A 24,786-nucleotide genomic window follows, 5' to 3' on the forward strand; every position below is an offset into this window, starting at 1 on the left:
CAAGTTAATAAAATTCATGATGTATTTTTATTTAGAATGAGAGAAGGGCGGTGTTTACTACTTTCCTTGAATTTAATTCCGGACAAATTTTGTGTATCTACAAATTTTCCTTCATGTGTAGTATTTCTTCATTTTCTGCACTCTAAGATGTTTTAAAGCGTTTTCGAGTGACGTTTTTGTCTCAGATCTGTAAATATTGACGAAGGGTGGACAATTAATTGTATGCTGTGTTTTGTGCATGCACTTTAGTACGTGATCTCAAACAATATTTTGTAGTGCTTACATAGCCAAGGTTACGCCTTGGATATGTAAATTTATAAGTGACGTAAGAACGATGAATTATTGGAATGGTTGTCTGTAAATTTAAAATAATTACTTAAATGTAACATCCGTTTGAATACAATTATAAACTTAATGTGTGAGTAAATATTATTAAACAGAATAGCTTTAATTTTTTTCTTAATTGTATGGAATGATTATCAGTAAATGGCAAAATGCAATGAACTATTTCTTTGTTTTCAACCTGTATGCTAATTTTTGGGAGTGTGCAAAGCTTTTAAATAATTCCTGTAAACAATATTAGTTAATTGCACGGAAAAACTATTTGTTTTCAAAATAACCTTTATGTTACGTATTTTTCCATGGAATGAAGTAAAACGAACTAATTATGTTATAAACCCAATGAATTAAACTGTTAAATGAGTTCGTTTTAAATTCAAGAGGTAAAATACTATCAACATGAAAATATTGTCCTGTAAAAGTTAGCTTATAACATCATTTAGAGTTCAAACACCTATCTAAATTAACAACAATCTTGATATCTAAGAAAAGTAAGCTATTAGGTGTTTGTTTTTCAACTTTAAATCTGATAATGTTATGTCGAGTGTTTATATAGTTCCCCCGTAGGTACAGTGGTAAGTCTAGGGATTTACAACGCTAAAATCACCGGTTCAATTCCCCCTCGGTGGACTCACCACATACTCGATGTAACTTTGCTGTAAGAAGACACATTGTTTATATAATTTTGAAATTCTTGAATATCAGATTTATTCTTAAAAACTTCAAAATGTGATCAACGTATATTCTATAGTATAATGGTTTAAACTTTTTAGAACAACTTCAAACAAATTAGCCAAACGTGTTGCAACATTTGAACCCATAGACATCCAGTCAAGTTGTTCGTAATGACGACCATTTAAAAAATTGACTCATTTTGGTTACAAATTATGATAATTTTATTTAAAAAAAGGTTTAGTTATACCACTAACAACATCAGAAGTTTTAAAAATGAAATTAGTACTTGACTCAGTTGCTTCATTTTGCGGTAAATTTCAGTATAAGGACTCAATGTCAAGACTAGCTATATAGACAGTTTCGTCCAAACAGGCACACCATTGGAAAATTCAAAACTAGTTATTATCGTAAATTTATCATTTACATGAGATTAAAAACTACCAGTTCCCCACTGGTACAACGGTAAGTCTACGGATTTACAACGCTAAAATCAGCGGTTCGATTCCTCTCGGTGGACTCGACAGAGAGCCTGATGTGGCTTTGCTATAAGAAAACATAGACAGACACACACACATACACACAAAACTACCTGCTTTCCTTATATCTGTGGAGTACTTCCACTTCTCAAGAATATGTAGTCCATAGCAGAACATACTACAGAATGTGTATGTATGTATGTGTGTATGTTTTCTTACAGCAGAGCCACATCGGGCTATCTGTTGAGTCCACCGAACTGCAGAATATACCTTACGATAAAATAATTAATTGGTTAATTTGACAGATATCTATACATATTAGTCAAAAGTAAGTGTTTCACAATGATCGCTAAAGTAGCTGTACTGTAAATAATTCTAAATCCAAGACTGTCATGACGGGCATCGCAGTCCTATTAATTAAAATTTACTTACTGGTTATTTGTGATGTTAATGTAAACGTAAAAAACAAAATCCACTCTTAATTGACAGTTATTTGTGGTGTTAGTTTTACCAGTTCATCATCTTTAAAATGGTATTTCTGCACCCTCTCTTCTCTTGGAGCTCAAGTAAACGTACCGAATTATATAAAATAATAACAAATAAGATAAAAATTGTAGTAAATGATAAGGTGTAAGTTGTTATAAGAATTATTTTTATGTAGTACGGCACAAGCTACTAATCAATAAACAATTATTTAGTGTAGCTGTTATAAACTATAATATTCGATGTCTCATATGACATAGTGATATAAATAACGTTTCGACTGAGGATTTGTGTGTCGTAAGCTCACAGACTTAACGATTTAACATATCGAGCGATAGGCCTCGTCTGCAGTGCGTGATACACGCATAGTGAAGGTTGAAACGCTATTATCCTCTTCTTACGAGAAAGCTGCATATAACTAGTAAAGAAAAATGTGACAAAACTTGTTACTAGCCTCCTTGTAATATGAGACAAACTACCGAACAACAGATCATGTTTTATTTGGTGTTGTACAGCGCCATAAGATTAAATGATGTTATTCTCTTTCTAAGGTCTTATGTTTACTGGATTTTTTTTTTGTTCTTATGATCTATGTATTATATTTTGTGGTTGTTTTGTTTATTTGCACGATTATAAGACCTATAAGGATCGAATACCTATCTCACCAGATTTTATCTTTAAATTGATAACAAAGTTTCATGGCTATCTTTTGTAAAATAATTGTTTAATTAGAATTTGTTCTGTTCAGTTCGAAAGATTTGTATGCTTCACTGACACCTACTGCTATTAATAGATTATCAAAATAGTTAGAAAAGTTGCTATTATTAAAGGTACTATTTTGAACAACTAAAACAGCCGAAGTGTTGTAAGACAATGGGCCTAAATTTTGTAAATATGTTAAACTTGCTAACAAGATTATTATCACAATTTTTTAACATAAATGAATATTATTTAGTAATACAGTTTATAGCTGGAATTATTTCGTTCATTAAACTTTAAGGACGACCTAATATTTTTCGTAATTTATTAGAATATTTTAATTAATTTTAGGTTTATTTGAGAATATAGTAATCATCTCTGATATATTTATTTATACTATATGATGCTATACTAAATTATTAATATAACACTAGACATAGTTTTTCTGTTCTGTTGCATAAGTGTCGCTCGGATGGTAACTAGTAAACCTAGGCCTACTGTATGGTGCCAAGCACATAGTTAAATTGAAATAGTGGAGCTTTTGTTTAACTTTTAAGATATCAACGTCTGGGAAGGTGGTGAAATGGAATAACAGTTTTAAGCCTGACTACTGTTGAGGAAAATACTTAATATCTTTAAGACATCGTCCAGTAAGTCAGCAGCAAGTTCTTATACGATGTTAAAATCTGGGATTCAGTTATCTGTAGTGAACAGAGCGCAGATAGCTCAGTGTGTAGCTTTGCATTAAAACATAACTTCTAAAAGAAATTATATTAAATTTATTACATTAATTTGAAATATATTAAACTAAAAACATAAGAAGCACGTGTCTTACTTGGCTAATCTTTTATAGCTTTCAAAATACCTTAAATTATTAACACACGTTCTATGGCATTTTGGTGGTTACTTAAAACTGGCTTCTTATACACCACAATAGTCTTTTTTTATTATTAGTAATATATTCTTTGCATTTAGAGTAATCTTGAATATGCTTTGAGACAGCAACATATGAACGTAACAAGTCCTCTGACTACTATGGTCTTTTTATACGCTTCATAGAATTATTGTGGAACCGATATAAGCGCCCTGACACTTTGGACTATAGAACTCAATATGAACTCAGGGTTAATTTGTTCGTCGTGGACCTGGAACGTCGATGAAATATTCAGTTCTAGATCAGATAGAAGATTCAATTTAGTTTGTGACTTTGTAAAATAAAACTTGTATATAAGCCAATATTATTAATAACTGTTTGTGATAACCGTTATTGTAAATTGTATTGTTGTTTGTATGTTAAAATATATTTATGTTAAGAAAGAAAATTGTGTTTATCTCTCTTGTTGGCAAATATTATAAATTTGATACAAATCGATATTTAATAACTTCTAAATTAAACTTATAATTTATCTCAGAACAGCTGGTATGGGTATTGACAGTTTTACTAATAAAACAGAGAACAACGTTTCGACTTTCCTAGGTCATCTTCAGGTTAACCAGCTGCTCTGAGATACATTTTTTACTTCAAGTGGGTTTCTTGTCATCAAGAAAGTCCAGAACATCTTAGTTTATCATATACTATAGTCAAACGTTCCACGTTGTTCATTTCACAAAAAAGTGCAGAAAGAAAATTTATAATTACTCCCGCCAAAATGAAACAACGATAATAAAAAAGAAAAAATCTTGCAAATAAATATGTTACTTGTCTAGTTTGACAACGCAGATAGAACCAACAGAAAGGGTAAGGAGTGGCAGATAGTGTTGACCAGTTGAGAAATTAGAAGAGCGGCCAAAGATGTCGCCAAAGATGAAAACTAAAGAAGTTTCGATCTCAGGGCTACGCCAGGTGGCAATTAGTTTAATACTTATTACATTGTTGAAAATATAACTCTTAGTTCAGTAATGTGGGAGACAGTTACTAGAAGAGTGAATATTTAAAACAACTAACAATACTGACGACCTTTAGAAACAACACTTGAGCTCGCTGAGTTTTATTTTTAAACATTTGTAAACTTCCTGCTTAAAAGATATTTCAGTATAGGTAAACTTAAAGTTTACATTGCTGTTTTTAGTGCTAAAAAGTTGGTAAAGTGTTTAAAAGGCTTCTTAACTGTAATATAAACTAACATTAGAGATCGTAGCAATTTGATAAGATGATATTTTGTATTTGAAGTAAATCCAGTCTCGTGGTTTATAACGCCGAGGCTTGCGAACATTAACTGTTTATGATTGATTGTATTACTTTACATACCAGGAAATCTGCGTGTTACACTGAACTGCAGACGAAACCTATCTTGCGACATCAGAGCTTGAGTTAACTCGACAACTGGGTTTACAGCAACATAAACCACAATCGAAACGCTTTTTATATCATCATTTATTAAACGTCATATTAAAATATATTGAGGGTGATAATTTATATCTCATCTCCTTTGGTTAAATGTGGTTTCTGCTACATTTGTTATACTTGCTAGACATTTTTTGCATAATTCGATTCGTTTACTTGATCGTCAAGGGTGGTTTGACAAAAACCTTTTCTTTTAGACCAAGGATAAACTAACACCGAAAACAACTGTTAACGACAATTTTTTTTTTAAAGATTAACATCACAAACAATCGAAGTAAATTCAGAAACATACTTTTCTATCCAAGACTGTGTGGTACTAGTTTTTCTCAATTCTTGAATATTTAATTCATCACACTATAAATAATTTTGCGAACTCTCAAAACATCCCATTTTGACTAATATGTATATATACTGCTAGCCATAATATTAAGGCCAATGAACATAAAGAAAAAATATGCATTTTGCGTTGTTAGACTCAACCACTTATTTGAGTAGAGCTTCGAAAGATGAAAATAAGAAAAGAGAAAATAAAAAAAAACGTTTTAGTGTTTAATAGGGGAAAATGTGAACACTATGAAATTAGCCTAAATATTAGCTGGTCAAAAGTTTAAGACCATACCAAAAAGAAGTCTTAAACAGGGTACGAAATGCCCAACAAGAGGCCTAAGTAGTGAGTTGCACGGCCGTCATAGAGAATAACTTCAAACATTCACTTTAGCATGGTCGATATAAGCGTTTGTAGAAGGTTGGCTGGAATGTGATTCCAAGTGGTGAAGATGGCTTCACGAAGATCATGCACTGTTTGGAATTGACGTCCATTTCTATAGACTTCCCTTGCCATCCACCCCCAAACATTTTCAATGGAGTTCAGTTCGGGCGAACACGCTGGATGGTCCAAAAGAATCACGTTATTCGCCATGAAAAAAGTTCTTTGTTCTGCGGGCATTATGGATTGCAGCATTGTCCTGCTGAAAGATCCAGTCATTTCCACACAGGCGAGGGTCTTCAGTCAATAAGGATGCTCTCTCCAACATGCCAGCTGCTGTTTGACGCCCCTGTATAAGCTGAAGCTCCATTGTTCCATGGAAGGAGAAAGCACCCCAGATCATGATGGAACCTCCTCCACTGTGTCGTATAGAAAATGTTTATGGTGGAATATCCTTATTGTGCCAGTAACTTTGGAAGCCATCTGAACCATCCAGGTTAAATTGTTTTTCATCAGAGAACAAAACCTTCTTCCACTTTTCTACCTCCCATGTTTGGTGCTTCTCAGCAAAGTTTAACAGAGCTGTTTCGTGGCGTGGAAGGAGGCGGTTTTTTAAAGCCTTTCTCTCGTAGATGCCGTCTTATTGTTCTTGATCTGCATTCTGCCTTAATCTGGTTCGACGATCGGCTGGTGTCTTGCCGGACAACCCGTCGAATCGTCCTCAACGCCGGCGAAATTTTCTTGGGTCGACCACTTGAAATTCTCGTTCCGTATTCCTCAGGGTCTTTTAAGAAATTTGCAACAGCAGTTTTACTTCGCCCAATCTCATCAGCAATGGCACGTTGAGAGAGACCTTGCTTTTGCGGCTCGACAATTTTCCCACGTTCGAACTCTGTCAACTTTTTAGCCTTTGCCATGTTTTTACCCAATGTAACACAGGAGATGTTAGTGGGAGATGTTGACAACGCTATTGCTTGAACACAAAGGACTAAATTTCGTTACGTGTTTACAAATTAACGTTTCATTTCAGTATGGTCTTAAACTTTAGACCAGCTAGTATTTTGGCTAACTTCATAGTGTTCATATTTTCCCTATTAAATGTTAAAAGGTTTTTTTTTTATTTTTTATTTTCTTATTTTCATCTTTCGAAGCTCTATGCAAAGATATGGTTGAGTCTAACAACGCAAGATGCATATTTTTTCTTTATGTTTTTTGGCCTTAAGATTTTGGCCAGCAGTGTATGTTGATGCTTCTGTTAAGTTACCACCTAATTCTTTTACAACAAAGGATTTTTCTGTATTGTGTTCTCCTGAAAAATTACAATTTGAATGGGTATAGGAGGAGGGGCTTACGCTGTAACTACCTCTTAAGAGGAAGTTCATAAATATAAAGAAAGTGGGTAATAGCATGTTGCTCTTATTTATTCATGGATGCATGATGAATTAATTATCTCATTGATCAATCATTAATTAGATTAAAAGTCAAGATTTAACAATAACTTTGCATAAAGCAAACATTAAGAACAAACTAAGAACAAGTTATACCAACCGTTGATGAAGGTAACGGTTCACACAGGAAGGATAACTGTAACTCTACACCAAGGCAGGTAGTGAAATCTCACTCTGTAAACGTAATGTTTATTTTAAAAGACGGAATGGTGTTCCCCCTTTTTCTTCAGTTGGATTATTGGATTTGGATCAAAGGAGAACACAGGAAAACATTGGCATTTAAACTCCCTCATATGCTGCACTCTGAAATATCAATAGCTTATTATACTTATATCCGTAATATATTATATAACTGTAGAACTGTTTGTTTGTTTTCTGAATTTTGCGCAAAGCTGCACGAGGGCTATTTGCGCTAGCCATCCCTAATTTAGCCATGTAAAACTAGAGGGAAGGCAGCTAGTCATCACCACCCACCGCCAACTCTTGGGCAAATCTTTTACCAACGAATAGTGGGATTGACCAAAAGTTTATAACGGCCCCACGGCTGAAAGGGCGAGCATGTTTGGCCCGGCATGGCCAAGCCTGCCGGTAAAAGCACTTATCTTCAATGTTTCTCATAGGTAGGTAACTACCAAAGAAATGCAGCTGAAAGCTTGTGATTACAAACTCATAAAACTCGAAGTGTGAAATTAAAACAGGTAATATAGGCAAACACATGTAGATATAAAAGGCAGAATAGTGTAGGGTGCCTATTATCGTGTATGTTCAGTCATTCGTCTAGGCTAGCTGATACTAAAAACGTAAATGTTGAATTAAAGTTGCAGTGCTTCCACGGGCATATAAACATTTAAGTATTAAATTGAAATGTATAGCAATTGTTCATCTTTAATAATCAGGCTCTGGTCAGTTCCAAACCTTTATTTTGTGTTAAAATATTGTGGTATTCCTTCCATTGACTTTAAAGTGAGCGTATGATCATGTCCAGTACAAACTGATTTTTAAGATGGACACTTTTTTTTTGCAAGGTGTGAAAACAAATAAGCATACAAGCAAAAACATAAAAACAACAACAACAACAACATGAATTAATTAATTGAATGAAAAATTATTAGTAAATGTATGATACTGGTTAGCTGTGTAACTTGTTGTAAGGGAAAATGTACCATCGCAAACTTCATACCACAGAAAAAACAACAAAAAAACTGCTAGTGCCTTTAGTAAAACAAGATATTAAACGAAAGCATAATGCTTGTGTTTTAGAAAAAATGAGACAGTTACTGACTGTTGTTCAACAGTGTTTAAACAGGTTTTCAGTTTAAGTATGAATGATCGGCACATATATAATGTTTAAAACCAAATAAATGATTCAGATAAAATGTTTTATATTTACTGAGTTGAAAACTTTCTTCAAGCCATTGACAGTTTTTACTTAAAAAAAAAACCACTACGTTTCGATGCCTTCTACGTCGTCTTTGGAAGTTATCTTAGAGATGTTTGTTTTCATTATTTACACTTTTTGTAAGTACTGTGGTATTACGTTTCATTGTTTGCGTGATTCAATGTCCAACTGGATTACAGTATGCCATGTCATATACAATGGAATGATATTAAATTAATACTTCTTGTTTCTTTTTTTAAATTTTATTTCCATTGGTTTTTGAATGTCTAAAATGTAATATTATGTGCTTTATTTAATATTATATTTTTACCTCATAAAATTGTTTTGTGTTGTTTGTACATTTCTGTTATTTCTTACGTTCTCTTTATGTTTCTTTAAGATGTATTTTGCCCCCCGCTAGTACAGCGGTATGTCTACGGATTTACAACGCTAAAATCAGGGGTTCGATTCCCCTCGGTGGGCTGCTAAGCCAGATAACCCCATGTCGCTTTGCTATAAGAAAACACACAAACACACAATATGTATTTTGAATTCATGTTATTGAGACCAATATAAATATAACCACGTTGACATTCTACTTTCTAAACACGAGTTTTATTTACATTAAATAACTAATCTTACAATACTGGTTTATATGGTAAACTTAATGTTGTTTTCATTAAATATATTCCAACGTAGCACTTTTAAATAACATTGAACCATTGCGAAATTTATTAAATGCTGTAACTTATGTTTTGTTAAAATTCTTTTAAAATCTGTCCCAATGGCTCAGAAGTAAGTCTAACAGCGAATAATGCTAAATTCCGGGTTTCGACACAGTGGGCACAGCACAAATAGCCCATTGGATGCTTCGTGATTACAAACAAACTCTTTCTACCGAGAACCGTTGAAAATAGTAATATTAAAAATAATGAAATATTAAAAGAAGATAGAGGGCCATCAAGTCATTCTGTTGACATAAGATGTTAAATATTTTATTATTATGTAAAAAACATATAGACGTAAAACACGTCTAACAAAATGTATATGTGCAGAGAAACATAGTGTAAATAGGTTTTGATACGGAGTAGAAGGTGTTGAGACGTGCTGTTTTTGTAAGTAGAAACTGTTGACACCTTTAAATAAGAACCTTTTAATTGTAGAACTATGAAACATTGTATTTTATTTATCTATTTATTTCCAGACTTCTTCTCCTATCTTAAAAATTTAAAACAACTGAACAGAACCTTTCACAACTATGACTCATACTTGTGAAGTGTAAGACAATTCTGCCCTATATACTAATTATATAGATCTCCTAAGATCAAATTACTCTTTGATTTGGTCCAAAAACTATATAGTAGTTAGGACTTCTTACATATTTTTGTTGTTGAACTATGAAGCTCAGATTAAATGATGTTAAACGACATAAAATATTCGTTGCAAACTCGACTTTTATTTTGTAAAATATGACAAAGCTTTCAGCTTTGACGGCAGAAATGTGATGTCAGTCCTCGTTCTGATTGGAATAACACTAGTGTTTTACTGGTCTAACCCATATTTTAGAAGATGGTAAATCATTTATTTTTTTTTACAGTTTTTGACCACAAACTAAATATTTGTGTTTAATTTCGTGTAAGGCTACATGAGGGCTATCTACGTTAGCAGTCCTCAATTTAACAGTTAAAGGCTAAAGAGAAAGCAGCTAGTCAATACCACTCACCGACAACTTTTGAGCTGCTCTTTTACCAGTGAATAGTGGGATTGACCGTCACATTGTAATGCTCCCACAATTAAAAGGACGAGTATACTCGATGGCGGGGGAAATTGAGATGATTTCAAATATTTTTGGCAATAAAGGGGACATCCGCTGAAACGAATACCTACTGTTGACATAAACTGTAAGGGCTATAGAATTTAAAAATTATGCAGTGTTTACCAGCTGTTATGCTAAACTTTCCATATCGCTGTTTCCAGAGCCCTTGTCTTCTATTATAGTTACAACAGTCAAATCAACTTCATTAGCTATTTTCGTAAATTATTTTCCTATTAAGTAGTATCAGACTCACAAAAAATTAATTAGTAAAATTATAAGCAACAGTTTGTTTCCGTCTGCTAGTGGTGATGACACCATATTGCATCACTGCAACATCTGCAGCCGTTAGGTTATTGTTGTTATTCTATTATTATATAACAACTGGTGTCAAATATATAAACAACCTTACTGTCATCTAATCAGTTATTACAACAAAACTGCAATTTCTTTCTTTGAAACTTTTTAACTTTGCAGAAAGGAAATTACAACTCTTGCAAGTCCCATCTTGCGTCAGAAAATTCTGGCAAATGGTAAAGGATAATCCAGCCGGAGAACAAGCAGATTCGCTGGGTTCAAGAGTTTTTTATTATACGTTGTGACCCTCTTTGTTTCTGATTTGAAGATCTACTTAAAGGCTAATTCTTCACAATTCCAAACATTTTCAACAAATTTTCACTATATTCTACTTTCTCGTTTTGCATTTTCTTTTATGAGAGAATTTTTTCAGTGCCTCTAATCTTTGTCAAAGCAGGAGTATTGATTTCATTGATATCGTGATGCTGGTTTTTACGAGAACTGCTATTTTACGAGACACGCAATACCACTGTCCGTGTACAAGCGTTGTTATCTCGTCCAAACTTTCTACAAATTCAGTCTTGGATGCCAATACTTCATTACGCGAATTGGATGGTGCATACAATGGAACTACTTTATTAGGAATATCGGCAAATATTAAGTCACTTACCTTCTCCCATTTGATACTTAGAAGAAAACAGTGTGACAATACTTACGTACTATCTAAGGCGTAGGAATGAACATGATGCAAGGATAGGTATGGCCAACCAGAAGGTATCAGGGAACGTGCTTTATCATTAGGGGGCCATCGGCATTTTGGCCTCGGTGGCTCAGCTTCAGTCATGAGGGTTTATAATGTTAAATAAAACTCGGGTTACGCTACCTGTTATAGGCAAAGCAAAGGTAGCCTATTGTGAAGCTTTATATTTTTACAACAAATAAACAAAACACTTCTGCAACTGAAATTCAATACCTTTAATTTTAGTGCAAGAAACATTTTTCTTCAGTTTATTTTCTAGATATCTTTACATTGTGAGCAATCAGATACACGTAATGAAAACGGTATAAATTAAACATGCTGTATTTATCTATATCTAAAACCAAAAGCTAGTTGTCGTAGAAAATAGTTTAGGCGTGCAGTTGGAAGGCCTGACCTTATGAAGACTTACGAGGATTCTATAATTCTTTCCCAAGAGATTAGCCATACTACTAAATCTGACTGTCGTATAGAGCTTTGTACAGTTTACACTTAAAAGACCATCGTTTGCATCCTTTTGTCGCAATATCGAACTCCAAAGTCTGGGTCAAACTAGTGGTCAAATATCTCTTTTCAGTAACTTTGCTCGGCTAATAGAGAGCTGCGTATTCACTTTACGTGACACTTGAGCAACTTGAATTTCAATATACGGTCCCTCCAGTGGGACAGCAGTAAGCTTACGAATTTATAAAGTTAAAATGAGAGGTCGATTTCCCTCGGTGGACACGCAGATAGCTCAATGTGACTTTGCTATAAAAACGTACAAACATTCAATATGCAAATATCATTTCTTCTAAATACTCGCATTTTGTAGTGAACCAGTTAAACATTGAAATCTCAAATGATAGCAAATTCACAAAATCTCAAATGATAGCAGTGGTAATGATTTTGAGCACTTAAAGTCGAAATGTATCACGCAGGCTTACCATCTTAATATCCGTAACATAAATTGCTTGTGGACAATGTATGGTTAGAGGTTTGAAAATTGTTCTTTTGATCTATTTAAATAAGATGAAATACACCGCTTTAGGTGTATTTTTCGCGAATTTTCCGAAACGATAAGAAACTGTAATCAGCTTGACCACATCTGCTCGCCAAGTGAATATCTGTAAGCGATGGATAGTGGAACATTATTGTTTATTTACAGAACAATAGCATATCCAAGAACAATATAAACAAATCATGCTCTACTTTAACATACATCACGTACTGTAAATGAGCTCAGACTACTTTCGTTCCACTGTTATTTACTCAATAAAAATCGCCATTTTATTTCAGTTTTGTATAGGGTATTGTGCATGAGTTTGATAGCTTGCATTGATGGTGAGTTGAGAAGTTGATGGTCGATATAGGGTATACTTTTTATTTTTCATTATTTAATTATAATAAGTTTAGGTTTCCTAGCATGTATAATATGATATAAAGAGTCTTTTGACTTTTAACTTTAGAAGAATGAATTTAAAAAAAAATACTGTGGCCTAGAATGTTCACAAAATCTCAAATCTCAACTGAAGTTAATATTGTATTAAGTATTGGTACTTATAATCGTGAATTGGCACGTGTTTCTTTTTTGTATTATATATTAAGCTATCAAGTATTAATGAATTTACTGTTCCAGACAGTTTTTGCTTTGAGAAAGAAACATTATGCTTAAGTTTCGGAAATAGTATTTACTGTGCTAATTTTTGTACGAGACACTAGATATATAGTATTTCATGTAGTTTATAATAAGCAAAATATATAATCAAAGGAGTAAGCGGAACGTTATTGGATTTAGATACAAAACAATCACAGTTTGTGTTAATTTAAATAAAATATATGTAATCAAGCAGATGGAGTTGCTGTGCGAGCTGGATGAACACTAGTGTTGGCTAATCTATTCTTATTGATATGCATATGTTCTGAGAAAAGTGCTGATTGGATGGGTGTTCTGAAGAATTTAAATCTATTTGTTAATAAAAATACGTATATGACACTTTTATTGTCTTTAAAGAAAGAAATGTTTAAATATTTTTGAATTATTTAAATAGTAATCGTAAAAATATGTGATCTATAGTGGGACATCATGAAGAATACAAGCTACCAATTCGAAAAGTATTAGTTCAAAATAAAAATAGGATATTTAAATAAGAAATGTATTAAGAAAAAATATTTTATTTGTGTATATTTTAACTATGACAGGTGTATTTCTGAATTATGAAGATTAATTAGTGCATAGAGCTGATTAAAGAATTTAATAACAAGCCCCTAGTGGCACAGCGGTATGTCTGTGTACTCACACTGCTAGAACGGGTTTCGATACCCGTGGTGGGCAAAGCAAAATGGCGACCATCAAGGAGAAAGTAGAATGTATATGGTAGATGGACAAATTCAAGTCCTCTGCACAAGTACACCAGGAATTCGAACCAAATCCATCTAAATGTAAGGCTAGTTACAAATGTTTTCGTCAGCTTAAGACAACAGGAACCGGCGTACACAAGGAGGATGCTGGGAGATTATAGTCAGGGCAACTGTTAACTCAGAACGAGATTCTAATGCCCAGATGAATCAGGAATAGTCGACTGAAGCTGTTTCTGTACAAAATTTAATATTGCAAGTTTCGTTGCTAAAAGATCGACCAAGATTTTACGACTATTCAATGAGGATCGTATAAAATTTGGAAGCCAACAATGGATTTTTGGCTACGTTTTCTCTGATGAAGCAGTTTTTCATGTCAAAGGAGGCTTTAAACATAACTGTCGCATGCAATGTTCTGTGAACATGTGAGAAACAGTCCGAAAGTAAATGTCTTGGCAGCAGTTACCCATACTGCTGTTTTTTATATAGAAGTAACTGTTACAGAAAACAGTTACCTTGAAATACTGTAGCATTATTATTTTATTTTTTTATTTTAGATCTAAAATGTAGAATACAGAAAGTGAAATGTCTCGTAATGCAGAAAGACGAATTTTGTTTCTTATAAAAGCTATGATATTAACATGTTAAGAATAACACAGATATTGACGAATTAAGTAGAATTAACATAATCATTGTAACAACGTAAATGAAAATAAAAATAAATCGTATCTTATACTTTATTTGTACCGTTAATGCGTTTCAAAATTATAATCTTCATCATGAGCTCACATATCGCATGCATATAAATATACATTATATATATTATATGTGTGTATGTATATGTATCGCACGTGTATTATTGGATAAAAATTTCCGTCGTACAGTTAATCTTCGCTTCGGTCCAGTTATCACATGATATAGACGTCAGGACAGAACTCGTTGTGAGATATTTCTGAAGGTATATTAAATAAACTTTTATGACAGAATTGTGAAATGTAGAACGTAAGTTTACCCACTAAATATTCCTAAATGTTACTTGCAAGGTTTTTTGTACTGGATAAGACAGGGAATCACACAGATATGTGTAACAGATTTACCACATTTATTATATCTGTGTTTGTTTCTGTAGTTTTCTTTTTTGCCTGTAACGTATGCCCTTCACTGTATAATGCGCAAGTCCCGTCTGCTCTCGAAATTTGTAGGAATTCTTGAAAATCTAAAAGCCAACAATACTCGAGACAAAAGCACGCGAGAATATTATCCAACATTTTGCAGACTCGCACGATTCTGATTTAAAAATGCGACTATTCAAAGGAAGTGAAGATGTTATTTGACAGCTACAGTCGGTATAGGCTTAGGGACTAACCTAATTCATTGTGATTAACATATATATTTAATTGGAAAACTACAGAATTTGTCAAGGAACGTAATATATTTCGAACATTAGAAGTTGTTCAACTTCAGTGAATTATTTCATTTGTTGTCATTTATATGAGTACACTAAATATCTTTGCTGAAAGGAGTGAAATTCTAACCGGTCGTATAGTCAAGAAAGACGTTGTTAGCTGAAGCGAGGTTCAACAGTTTCAACTCGGAATTACAATAATATGCTCGTCGTGGACTTGGATCGTTGATAAGATATTTAGTTCTAGATTGGATATAAGACTCGGTATTGCCTGTAAGTTTGTAAAACTCTTGTATATAAACTATCATCTGTAATAACTATTAGTACTGTTATTGTAAACTGTATTGTTTACAATATTTACATTTTCAGTTCATTAAATGGAATGTTAAGTGGACAAATTCGAGCATTTTCGACACCATCTGCTTTTCGCATTTAATTTCTTGCAATTTCGTTTAAAACAATGCATACTATATACCTAGGTATTACATGAAATAAAGTATCATAATAAATGTTTTGGGTGTAATGTGTTCATGCATTGAAGTATTGTATAGTCGTGCATGTAATGCTTGAATGAAATTATTTAAAAACGCTCACGAATTATTCCTCAACCTAATACATCACAGCAGAGACTTTGTGCCTAGTCTTGCTTATGGATAAGCCTACTGCTAAGATGTGGCATGAGTTTTCAAATAACAAGATTAGGCCTATGTTTTGTGAGTGAGTCAAACATAGGAGAGTAGGATTTGTGTATATGTGTGTTAGGAGAGCGAGCAAGGGGAACCCAGGCTCAGCTTTGTCTAATCTCTTGAGGAAATTAACAGTTTTTTATCTTATGTCATCTCAAATTTTGGTTTAATAAACTGCATATCAAAACTGTTTGTTAAGATTAATTAATTTCTTATTTTAAGCATGTAAAATTAACATCTTGAGTGTTACTGTTTCATTGTTTGCATAGTGAACTCCGTGGTTATCCATATATTAATCTAACTTAATTCTTGTAACTTACAGTCTAAAATTAGAATTGTTTTCTGTATCGACTTAAACATTCAAAATTATATATATATATCGCATAAAAAATATTTCACTAAAGTTGTATGTACAAACAAAAGTGGACAGGATATATGTGTATTGAATTCGTTATCTGTAATAGGAAACAAAATAAGTGTTTAAATAAATGAACTTAATATTTTGTTCCATCAAGTTTTTTTTTTTTAAATAATTCTAAGTTATTTTGAAAACATTGTACGTTGTTTGTCTTAATGGTCTCAACTTCAAGTATATGTAAAATGCTCAAACACCACTGGGACTGTGTGAAGTATAAGGGCTATATAGCAACCAAACGAAGCGAATAATAATAATAAATAAAAAAAAAACACCACTTAATCTTAATAACAATCCACGAAAGGGGACGAAGAGGAACTACAAAGTTCCTGAACACCCCAGTTGGAGAGAGAACTCTTCTGATTTCTCTCTCTCTAAACTGAACCCCTGCCACGTTAGTTTAGTTTAGTTTAGTTTTAACGAAGCGAAAGTTTGTTTTATACATCTATGTTGCTTTACTTGCCTACGTGAGCATGGCCTTGAAAGGGATCAGAGCAAGTGCACCTAATTAGTTCTGATCCTTTTGTAGTAAATAAAATTACTCTGTGAATAACAAATATGTATAGGATGGAAGAATAGGTCAAAAGCACCTGATCCTTACAGGTTTTTTAACAACAAAATCTCGACAGACAGACAAACGTAATTGTATATCTCCAAACGCAACATAACAACCTGACAAAAGTAATACAATATCTCCAAACGCAGCATAACAGCCTGACAAACGTAATACAATATCTCCAAACACAACCTCACTTTTTATTGCTCCCAATGGCTCAGCAGTAAGTCTGAAGGCTTATAACTCAAAATATCGGGTTTCAGTATCAGTGATGACTGATTAGCACAGCAGAGCTAGCCCATTGTGTATCTAGTTTGTTGATTTGTGAGGTTTGTGTTAATAAATTTATTTTTCACAAATTAAACTCTCGTGTTTAATTTGAAATGAAAATAGCTTTTTTATGTAGTTTAGATGCTTATAGTGATACAAGTTTCTAGTTATGAAGCAAAACGTTCTCATAAATTATTCTTCATTTACCTCTGTGTTCATTATTAAAAACAAATATAAGAAAGAGGTAGAGAGACTGTTTATTTACAAAATAGTTATTTCAATACTGATAAGCTACAGTTTTGTGTTTGTGTTGCTACACAGTGATGAGAAAGAAATTATAACTTATGAAATGTTTCGAGGTAGTGTATATAAATCAAACACCTTTAATAAAACAGCAATTTTCCAATTAACAAGACCTCAGTGGGGCAGAAGTAAATTGACGGACTTGTACCGCTAAAATCCAGGATTCGATTCCCTGTAGTGGACAGAACGCAGATAGTCTGTTGTGTAGGTTCGCGTTTAAACAAGCAAACAAACCATGTGACATAATTTAGAGGGATAAGATGCTAAGTAACAGATACCATGATTCTAGGAAGTTCCTCGTTACTTTAGATGCTGCAAAGTTAAGTGGGTGTATAAGCATATTTCTGAGGGAAGATAGGTACAAAAGCATTTAATCAGTTAATACAATATTACATATAAAAGTTTGACGTACACGATAACTTATACTTACTATTAGATTGGCATTTATCAACACTTTTTTCAAAAACTAATTCTTAGGCGTTAATATTATTTCTGTAATGACACAAATCAATCAAAACAAATAAATACTTTGTGCAATAAGAAGTGACGTGACTTTGTTAAATTATATTAAAAGTAGTAACTATGTCTCGTAACTATATCGTCTACAGATTAAAAGATGCAGGGCTTCCTTTTCATTTCCTTCCGGAAGTAGTAAGTCCAGGTACCCTAGCTGGCAATACCTGCAGTAACTGGTATGGAATTTCACAGGGAACTCCAGTGTTTGCAGCCGTGGGAGACATGCAGTGTTCTGTGGTGTCCACTATGATGGAAGAACATGATGCTGGTAAGGCATCTAAAGAAGAGATAATAACTACATTATCATTAGAACATGACACTTTAACAAATATAAAAAGTATAACTTAGGCCTCTTTTTCTATTAATTTTGTGGCACATTGAGAAGGAAAATCGAGCACTCTCATATGCCTTTTAGATTTCTTATTTCTCCCTTGTTTTTTCAAAAGAGTTAATTTAGCAGAGTACTATAATTAACTAAAGATAAGTAAATCTGAAAGGTATCTTCATCAATTTATATCATTAAGATTAGGAATATTTATAATTTCAGTATAATAAATAGATATTCAGAGATACTAACAAACGACTCTACAGTAATATTGTATTAAACTACACTTTGAATATGTATATGGGCGAAATTTTGCAAGTTATTTTGTTACGACAATATATATATTGTTATAAACAAAAACAAGCTCTAACAAAAATAAAAAGACGTTGCACCAATCAAACGTATCTCCAAGGTACAGGCTATAATGTGGGATTTAAAATGTACCTTTAGTCACCTCTTAAACATAGGGTACATTTTATATCCCACATTTTTATCCGGTACCCTGGGGACTCTTTTGATTGATGCAGCGTTTTTGATTTTTGTTTGGCTTGATTTGCTGTTTTTAAAACAGCTTTCCTTCTAATTTTGTTTTATTTTACATGAAATGAAATTAAGTATATGTAACATTCCTAAACATATGTAATCCTTATATTTAGGAGAAAAGAGATAATTTAGGAGCCTTGTTTTTTATTTCCATATACAAGTTGTTGTTTTTTTTGTTATCTTACTCTTTAGTTTTGAACATTAGCACATCAGCTCAGTTATCCTTTATCATGCCGGAAGGTTTTACGCCATCGATCAGTGAACCGATGTCATCTATCGAGTATTTTCCATACTTCAATGGTCGTTATTTGGCTGTGGCAGCATCACTGAATGGTGGAAATGTTTTTGCTGCTTTTGTCCGAATGCTTCAACAATGGACACATGAATTAGGTATTTATAAATATGTAAGAAACTTAAATGCACCATATTGTTTGCATTTACAGAGGGAAATAATTTATTAACCATCTAGTTTGTATTTAAAATGTTTCTTCTCACCAGCATTTCTTTCTTTAAACATAGGTCTGGGGTGCCTGAACAAAAATCTGGGAGAAAATTCTAATGACTGCTCAAGAAGAGGCCTCCGAATCAAATCTAACCATAATACCAACAATCTACGGAGAGCGCCATCTACCGGACCAACGAGCTTCTGTGACTAATATTGATCCTTTATGTCTTACAATAGGGAATGTTTCTCGAGCATTGTGCAAAGGACTTGTGGCCAATATCCGTTCTATGATGCCACCAGAAAAGTTACACGAAGCAGGTATTCAAAGGATTGTGGGAAGTGGCACGGCTCTGAGTAAGAACGTTGTTTTGCAGAAAGAAGTAGAAAAACAGTTCGATCTGCCTGTGATATATGGTTCAGGAAATGATGCAGCTGCTGGTGCAGCACTGGCAGTACTTAAGTATTCTAGAAATTAAATTTAACTTTTAGAAGTTGGTACATTATCTAACAGATATACCATACATTTTGTTTGCTAAAGCAGGTTCTCATTGGTGATCCTTACATAATTCTCATGGTGTCGCTATATCAAACACGACTTCAATCTCCTTAGTGTGTAGTATGCAATTGCCTCATTCATGATGTTCAGAAAACAAGCTAAGCCAATTAATAAACACATAAATAAATAACCTTTTAATAACCCGTGCACTTTCAATAGGTGGATCATCATCAGGAACAAACAGTAGAAACTAGGTTAATTTGTCGGGAAAAACTGCAACTGGCTATATGCGTTAATTTTTGTGATGAAGTTGTCATAGCATGTTTGATATGTATATTTAAATCCAAACTTTCTTAGTGTCGTCATATCGAAAAATTCAAAAACATAGATTATTTATTGTTAGGGACTGGGCTTTTCTTGAAAAGGACACATGGTTTAAGTCCCTTTGCCGCAAAAAAAAAAAAAATTACTGTGCTCTACACTTTGGGGCTATAAATGTGTTACAAGCATGAAGATAAAATTTCGCTATTAAATTGGTTAGCCTAAAATATTTGTGGTGTGTGCTGACAATTAACTGCTTCCTCGTTAGCCTATCACTTCAAATATACGAACGAGTAGTGCGGACAGCCCTAGTACATGTTTTTTGCGAAATAAAGTTAAAGTGCAGTACGTTTTAGGACATATAAACTAAGCAAAACAATGTTTACAGTTTGGATTACCTACGAAAATTGCAAATAAAATTTCGTTTCTTCAGTAGACACAAGGAAATAAACTTAAGCTTTTAAAAAGATAATTTGAATTCTGGTAACGGAAGATAGTAATAATAAAGTTGTCTTGGACAAACTGAATTATGTACTGTTTGCTATTGCTATTGAAACTATTCGTATTTAATTTTTTTTTCTAGTCTTCAGAAATTTCCGAGTATTATTTAACCCAAGGATGCATATAGTTAACGATACACTGCTACATGGCCTCGGTAGGTCAGCAGTTAAGTTTACAGACCGACAGCGCATAGAAAACAGTTTGTTTCCCTTCGGTGGACAGAATGCGGATAGCCCATTGCACGAAGAAAAACACAACAAATTTGATTAGTGTTTATATGCTACAAATTAAATAAAGTGTAAAACTTTATAAACTCTTAAAAGGAAAACGAATTTAAAAAATATGTTGTTTTTGAATAATAGTTTGTGAGGCCTTTTGTTGTGCACCTGGTTTTTGACAACGCAGTATTAACTTTATCGAATTATCTAATAAATTATTTAATTGTGAATTGGCCCGGCATCGCCAAGTGTGTTAAGGCATGCGACTCGTAATCTGAGGGTCGCGGGTTCGCATCCCAGACGCACTAAACATGCTGGCCCTTTCAGCCGTTGGGGCGTTATAATGTGACGTTCATTCCCACTATTCGTTGGTAGAAGAGTAGCCCAAGAGTTGGCGGTGGGTGGTGATGGTTAGTTGCCTTCCCTCTAGTCTTACACTACTAAATTAGGGACGGCTAGCGCAGATAGCCCTCGTGCAGCTTTGTGCGAAATTCAAAAACAATTAATTGTGAATTTCTCTTCTTTTCATCAACACGAGTAAATGGCAAACCCTACAGAGTGTGTGGTAATGATGTTTTAAAAAGGTGTAATGTAATTAACTATTTACAGACGTTAAGATAATGTATTATTTTATTAAATCACTCATTACCTTCCAACTTTAATACGAAGTACATTATCCAACGTGACAAAACTCCTGTTTTACATCCTCACCAACCGATGAACATTTCATTACAATATCTCTTTTAAGTTTACTCAGCAGAAATAAAAACTAAGCGAAATCTTGTTTGAACTTCATGCAGGAGAAATAAACATTCTGAACAAAATATTCTTTCAAGTTCATACAGCAATAGACATTCTGGAAAAATCCGGTTTCATCTTTGCGGAAGTAAACATTGTATCGTTATGTTTTTGGCACAAAATGCCATAATTTAGAGGTGTTTTGTATACTTTGCTGTTATCTCAGAAAGTCTTAAGTCATGTATTGCTTCAATGGTGTTTCTTTTCTTTTGTTTTTATATAAACAAAGAAACAAAGTGCATGAAATGTATTTTCATCTATCGCATGTCAACATACATATCACAATATAATAACATCTATTGCATGTCAACATACATATCACAATATAATAACATCTATCACATGTCAACATACATATCACAATATAATAACATCTATTGCATGTCAACATAGATATCACAATATAATAACATCTATCGCATGTCAACATACATATCACAATATAATAACATCTATCACATGTCAACATACATATCACAATATAATAACATCTATCGCATGTCAACATACATATCACAATATAATAACATCTATCGCATGTCAACATACATATCACAATATAATAACATCTATTGCATGTCAACATAGATATCACAATATAATAACATCTATCGCATGTCAACATACATATCACAATATAATAACATCTATCACATGTCAACATACATATCACAGTATAATGACATCTATCACATGTCAACATACATATCACAATATAATAACATCTATCGCATGTCAACATACATATCACAATATAATGACATCTATCGCATGTCAACATACATATCACAATATAATAACATCTATCACATGTCAACATACATATCACAATATAATAACATCTATCGCATGTCAACATATATATCACAATATAATGACATCTATCGTATGTCAACAACACATATCACAATATAATAACATCTATTGCATGTCAACATACATATCACAATATAATAACATCTATCGCATGTCAACATACATATCACAATATAATGACATCTATCGCATGTCAACATACATATCACAATATAATAACATCTATTGCATGTCAACATACATATCACAATATAATAACATCTATCACCTATCAAGTCAACCTACATATCACAATGTAATCTATCTCATAAGTGTCTCGTCTTATCATCACCTCATTTAGTTGAAAAGCAAATCGATTATATTGGCATAAGATGTGCTCGTGATTGATGACACATTTTGCAGTAATGTAATCACTAATTGCTGTGATGTTTGTTGATTATTGTGAGCACTACATATGATGGAGAAGTAGAAAATTCATAAGGATATATAGGGTAAAATAAGGGTTATATACAAAGGGGAAGAGATAATAATCGCACAGGCACGCATTTTTATTTTAAACGGAAGATTGGGAGGGGCCCTTTGAAAACGGGATTTTTCCTCTCGTTGGGAGCATCACATATATGACTGTTTAATACTTTTAAGTTAATGGTCATAAGGCAGGATCAGGTGAAAAGTACATTTTTTGTAGAACTCATTCTCAACGTATCATTGTCAAAACTCAGCTGTTGATGTTCAAAGCTAAGAAATAAATTCATGTAATATTTAAAATTTTGTTTAGAGATTATTTTTGACAAACAAAACTCGGTGCACTCTTTAATATTTTTTTGATATTAAGCGTGATAGACTATCTGTTCTATGTCAACCGTGATTACCAAAATTCAATTTTAACGTTTGAAATCCTTAGGCTTACCGTTGAGTCAGCAAGAGACGTATCCTATGTCAATTCATGTTTCCAAATGTATTTATCTGCGAACCTTTCCTACGATTTTGAGCTAGTAGGGCAAACAGAACCACTTTGGCTATCGAACCTAAACTGCTCGTGGTTGTCCTGACTTTTAGTCTTTAAGGCTAGAATGCACCCAGAAGGTCATCTAGGTGTCAGAACATCCAAGAACTGATTTGTAGGTCATTGAACCTGAATATTGCGTCGAACTTTGTGTACCTTGTCCATTTTTTGGGCCCTATGGGCAACATTAAAGGTACTACAAATGGTGTCCTAACGGGGTTTATTTCCGGATGCAGACCTTTTCTTTCCTTGGAGTTTCTATGTAAAAGAAACGCGAGGCTTATAAAGAAGACTTATTGGTAAATTAAGGCCTCTGTAAATTATGAGGATCCCGCAATGGAACATGGGTATTTTATGTTAGTTGCTTCTTATACATTTAGATGTTGTGATAAAAGTCTAAATTCTTCATAATTTGTCCATACCGCTATGGACTTTTAAAATAGGGTTAATATACTAAATTAAGAGAAACGAGGAAAAAACATTTGCAGTTTACGTGATTTTTTTCATTCACAAATTTAAGGGCTACTTCTTTCGAACACTAACAACTTTCGGTGTTTAAACCATAAACATTTAATTTGTTGTTGTTTGAAACTAAAATTTAAGTGTAAAAGTTATGATAAAAACCTTGTTAACTGTAGATGTTTTTTACCTCCACATTCCTTTTAATTTATCCATTTTGGATTCAAAATCAAACGTCTCTAAAAATAGCATTTCATTTTTATCTTTTGTCTCTGATACGTTACTGCTAAAGAGGCCTTTTATTGAAACTATTAATAAAAATTATGTAAAGTGAATACATTTTCTCTTGTTAAAAGCTAGTAGTTAGTAAAATTATATGAAGTACAGTACAGTGTATTGCAATATGGTTAAATGTACTCCAAAATCTAATCAACGTAACAATAATGAATGAATTTTATTCTTCATTAAACGTTTGCTACAATTACATTTTACTTGTAGCTTAACTTTTCAAATAAACTTACCAATATAAACTCCAAACTTAGTGCAGGTTTAATTCCAAAAAACGACATTTTAATCGAAATTTCAAGACTAGTGATATGCTTGTCTAAGCTATTTAGCTAAGATCAGTAAACACATTACCTCACTTTTGATATTGAATAACTTTTCTAGAACTGAGCTGACATATTAATTGTTATGTACTGTACAGCACACTGCTGTGTTTTAATCTTACGTTTATTAGATTAACAGGTATTTATATAACAGAACCAATTTACATTCGGATTCCTACATTAGAATACATAGTTCCTTCTTAACAAATAGAACATCTTTCCTCTTCTTAATAAAACAAGAAGAAATGTTAATCAAAGTTTATATTCTTAACCGGCCCGACATGGCCAGAGGGTAAAAATGCTCAACTCTCATTCTGAGGGTCGCGTTCTGAATAGCGGGACAGACT

General features: G+C 33.1%; 1 protein-coding gene across 1 annotated transcript in view; it reads left to right on the top strand.

Annotated features, from left to right (window-relative positions):
- The window catches only part of LOC143238676 (sedoheptulokinase-like), a 32,380-nt gene extending 12,555 nt beyond the window's left edge, over nucleotides 1-19,825 (top strand). Inside the window, 3 exon segments of the mRNA XM_076479104.1 lie at nucleotides 17,996-18,171; nucleotides 18,964-19,175; nucleotides 19,291-19,825. Coding sequence (XP_076335219.1) covers nucleotides 17,996-18,171; nucleotides 18,964-19,175; nucleotides 19,291-19,692 — 790 coding nt within the window. The 3' untranslated portion in view covers nucleotides 19,693-19,825.
- Nucleotides 19,826-24,786: the final 4,961 nt, after the last annotated feature.

This window comes from Tachypleus tridentatus, chromosome 13 (genome assembly GCF_004210375.1).
Source record: "Tachypleus tridentatus isolate NWPU-2018 chromosome 13, ASM421037v1, whole genome shotgun sequence".
NCBI lineage: Eukaryota > Metazoa > Arthropoda > Merostomata > Xiphosura > Limulidae > Tachypleus > Tachypleus tridentatus.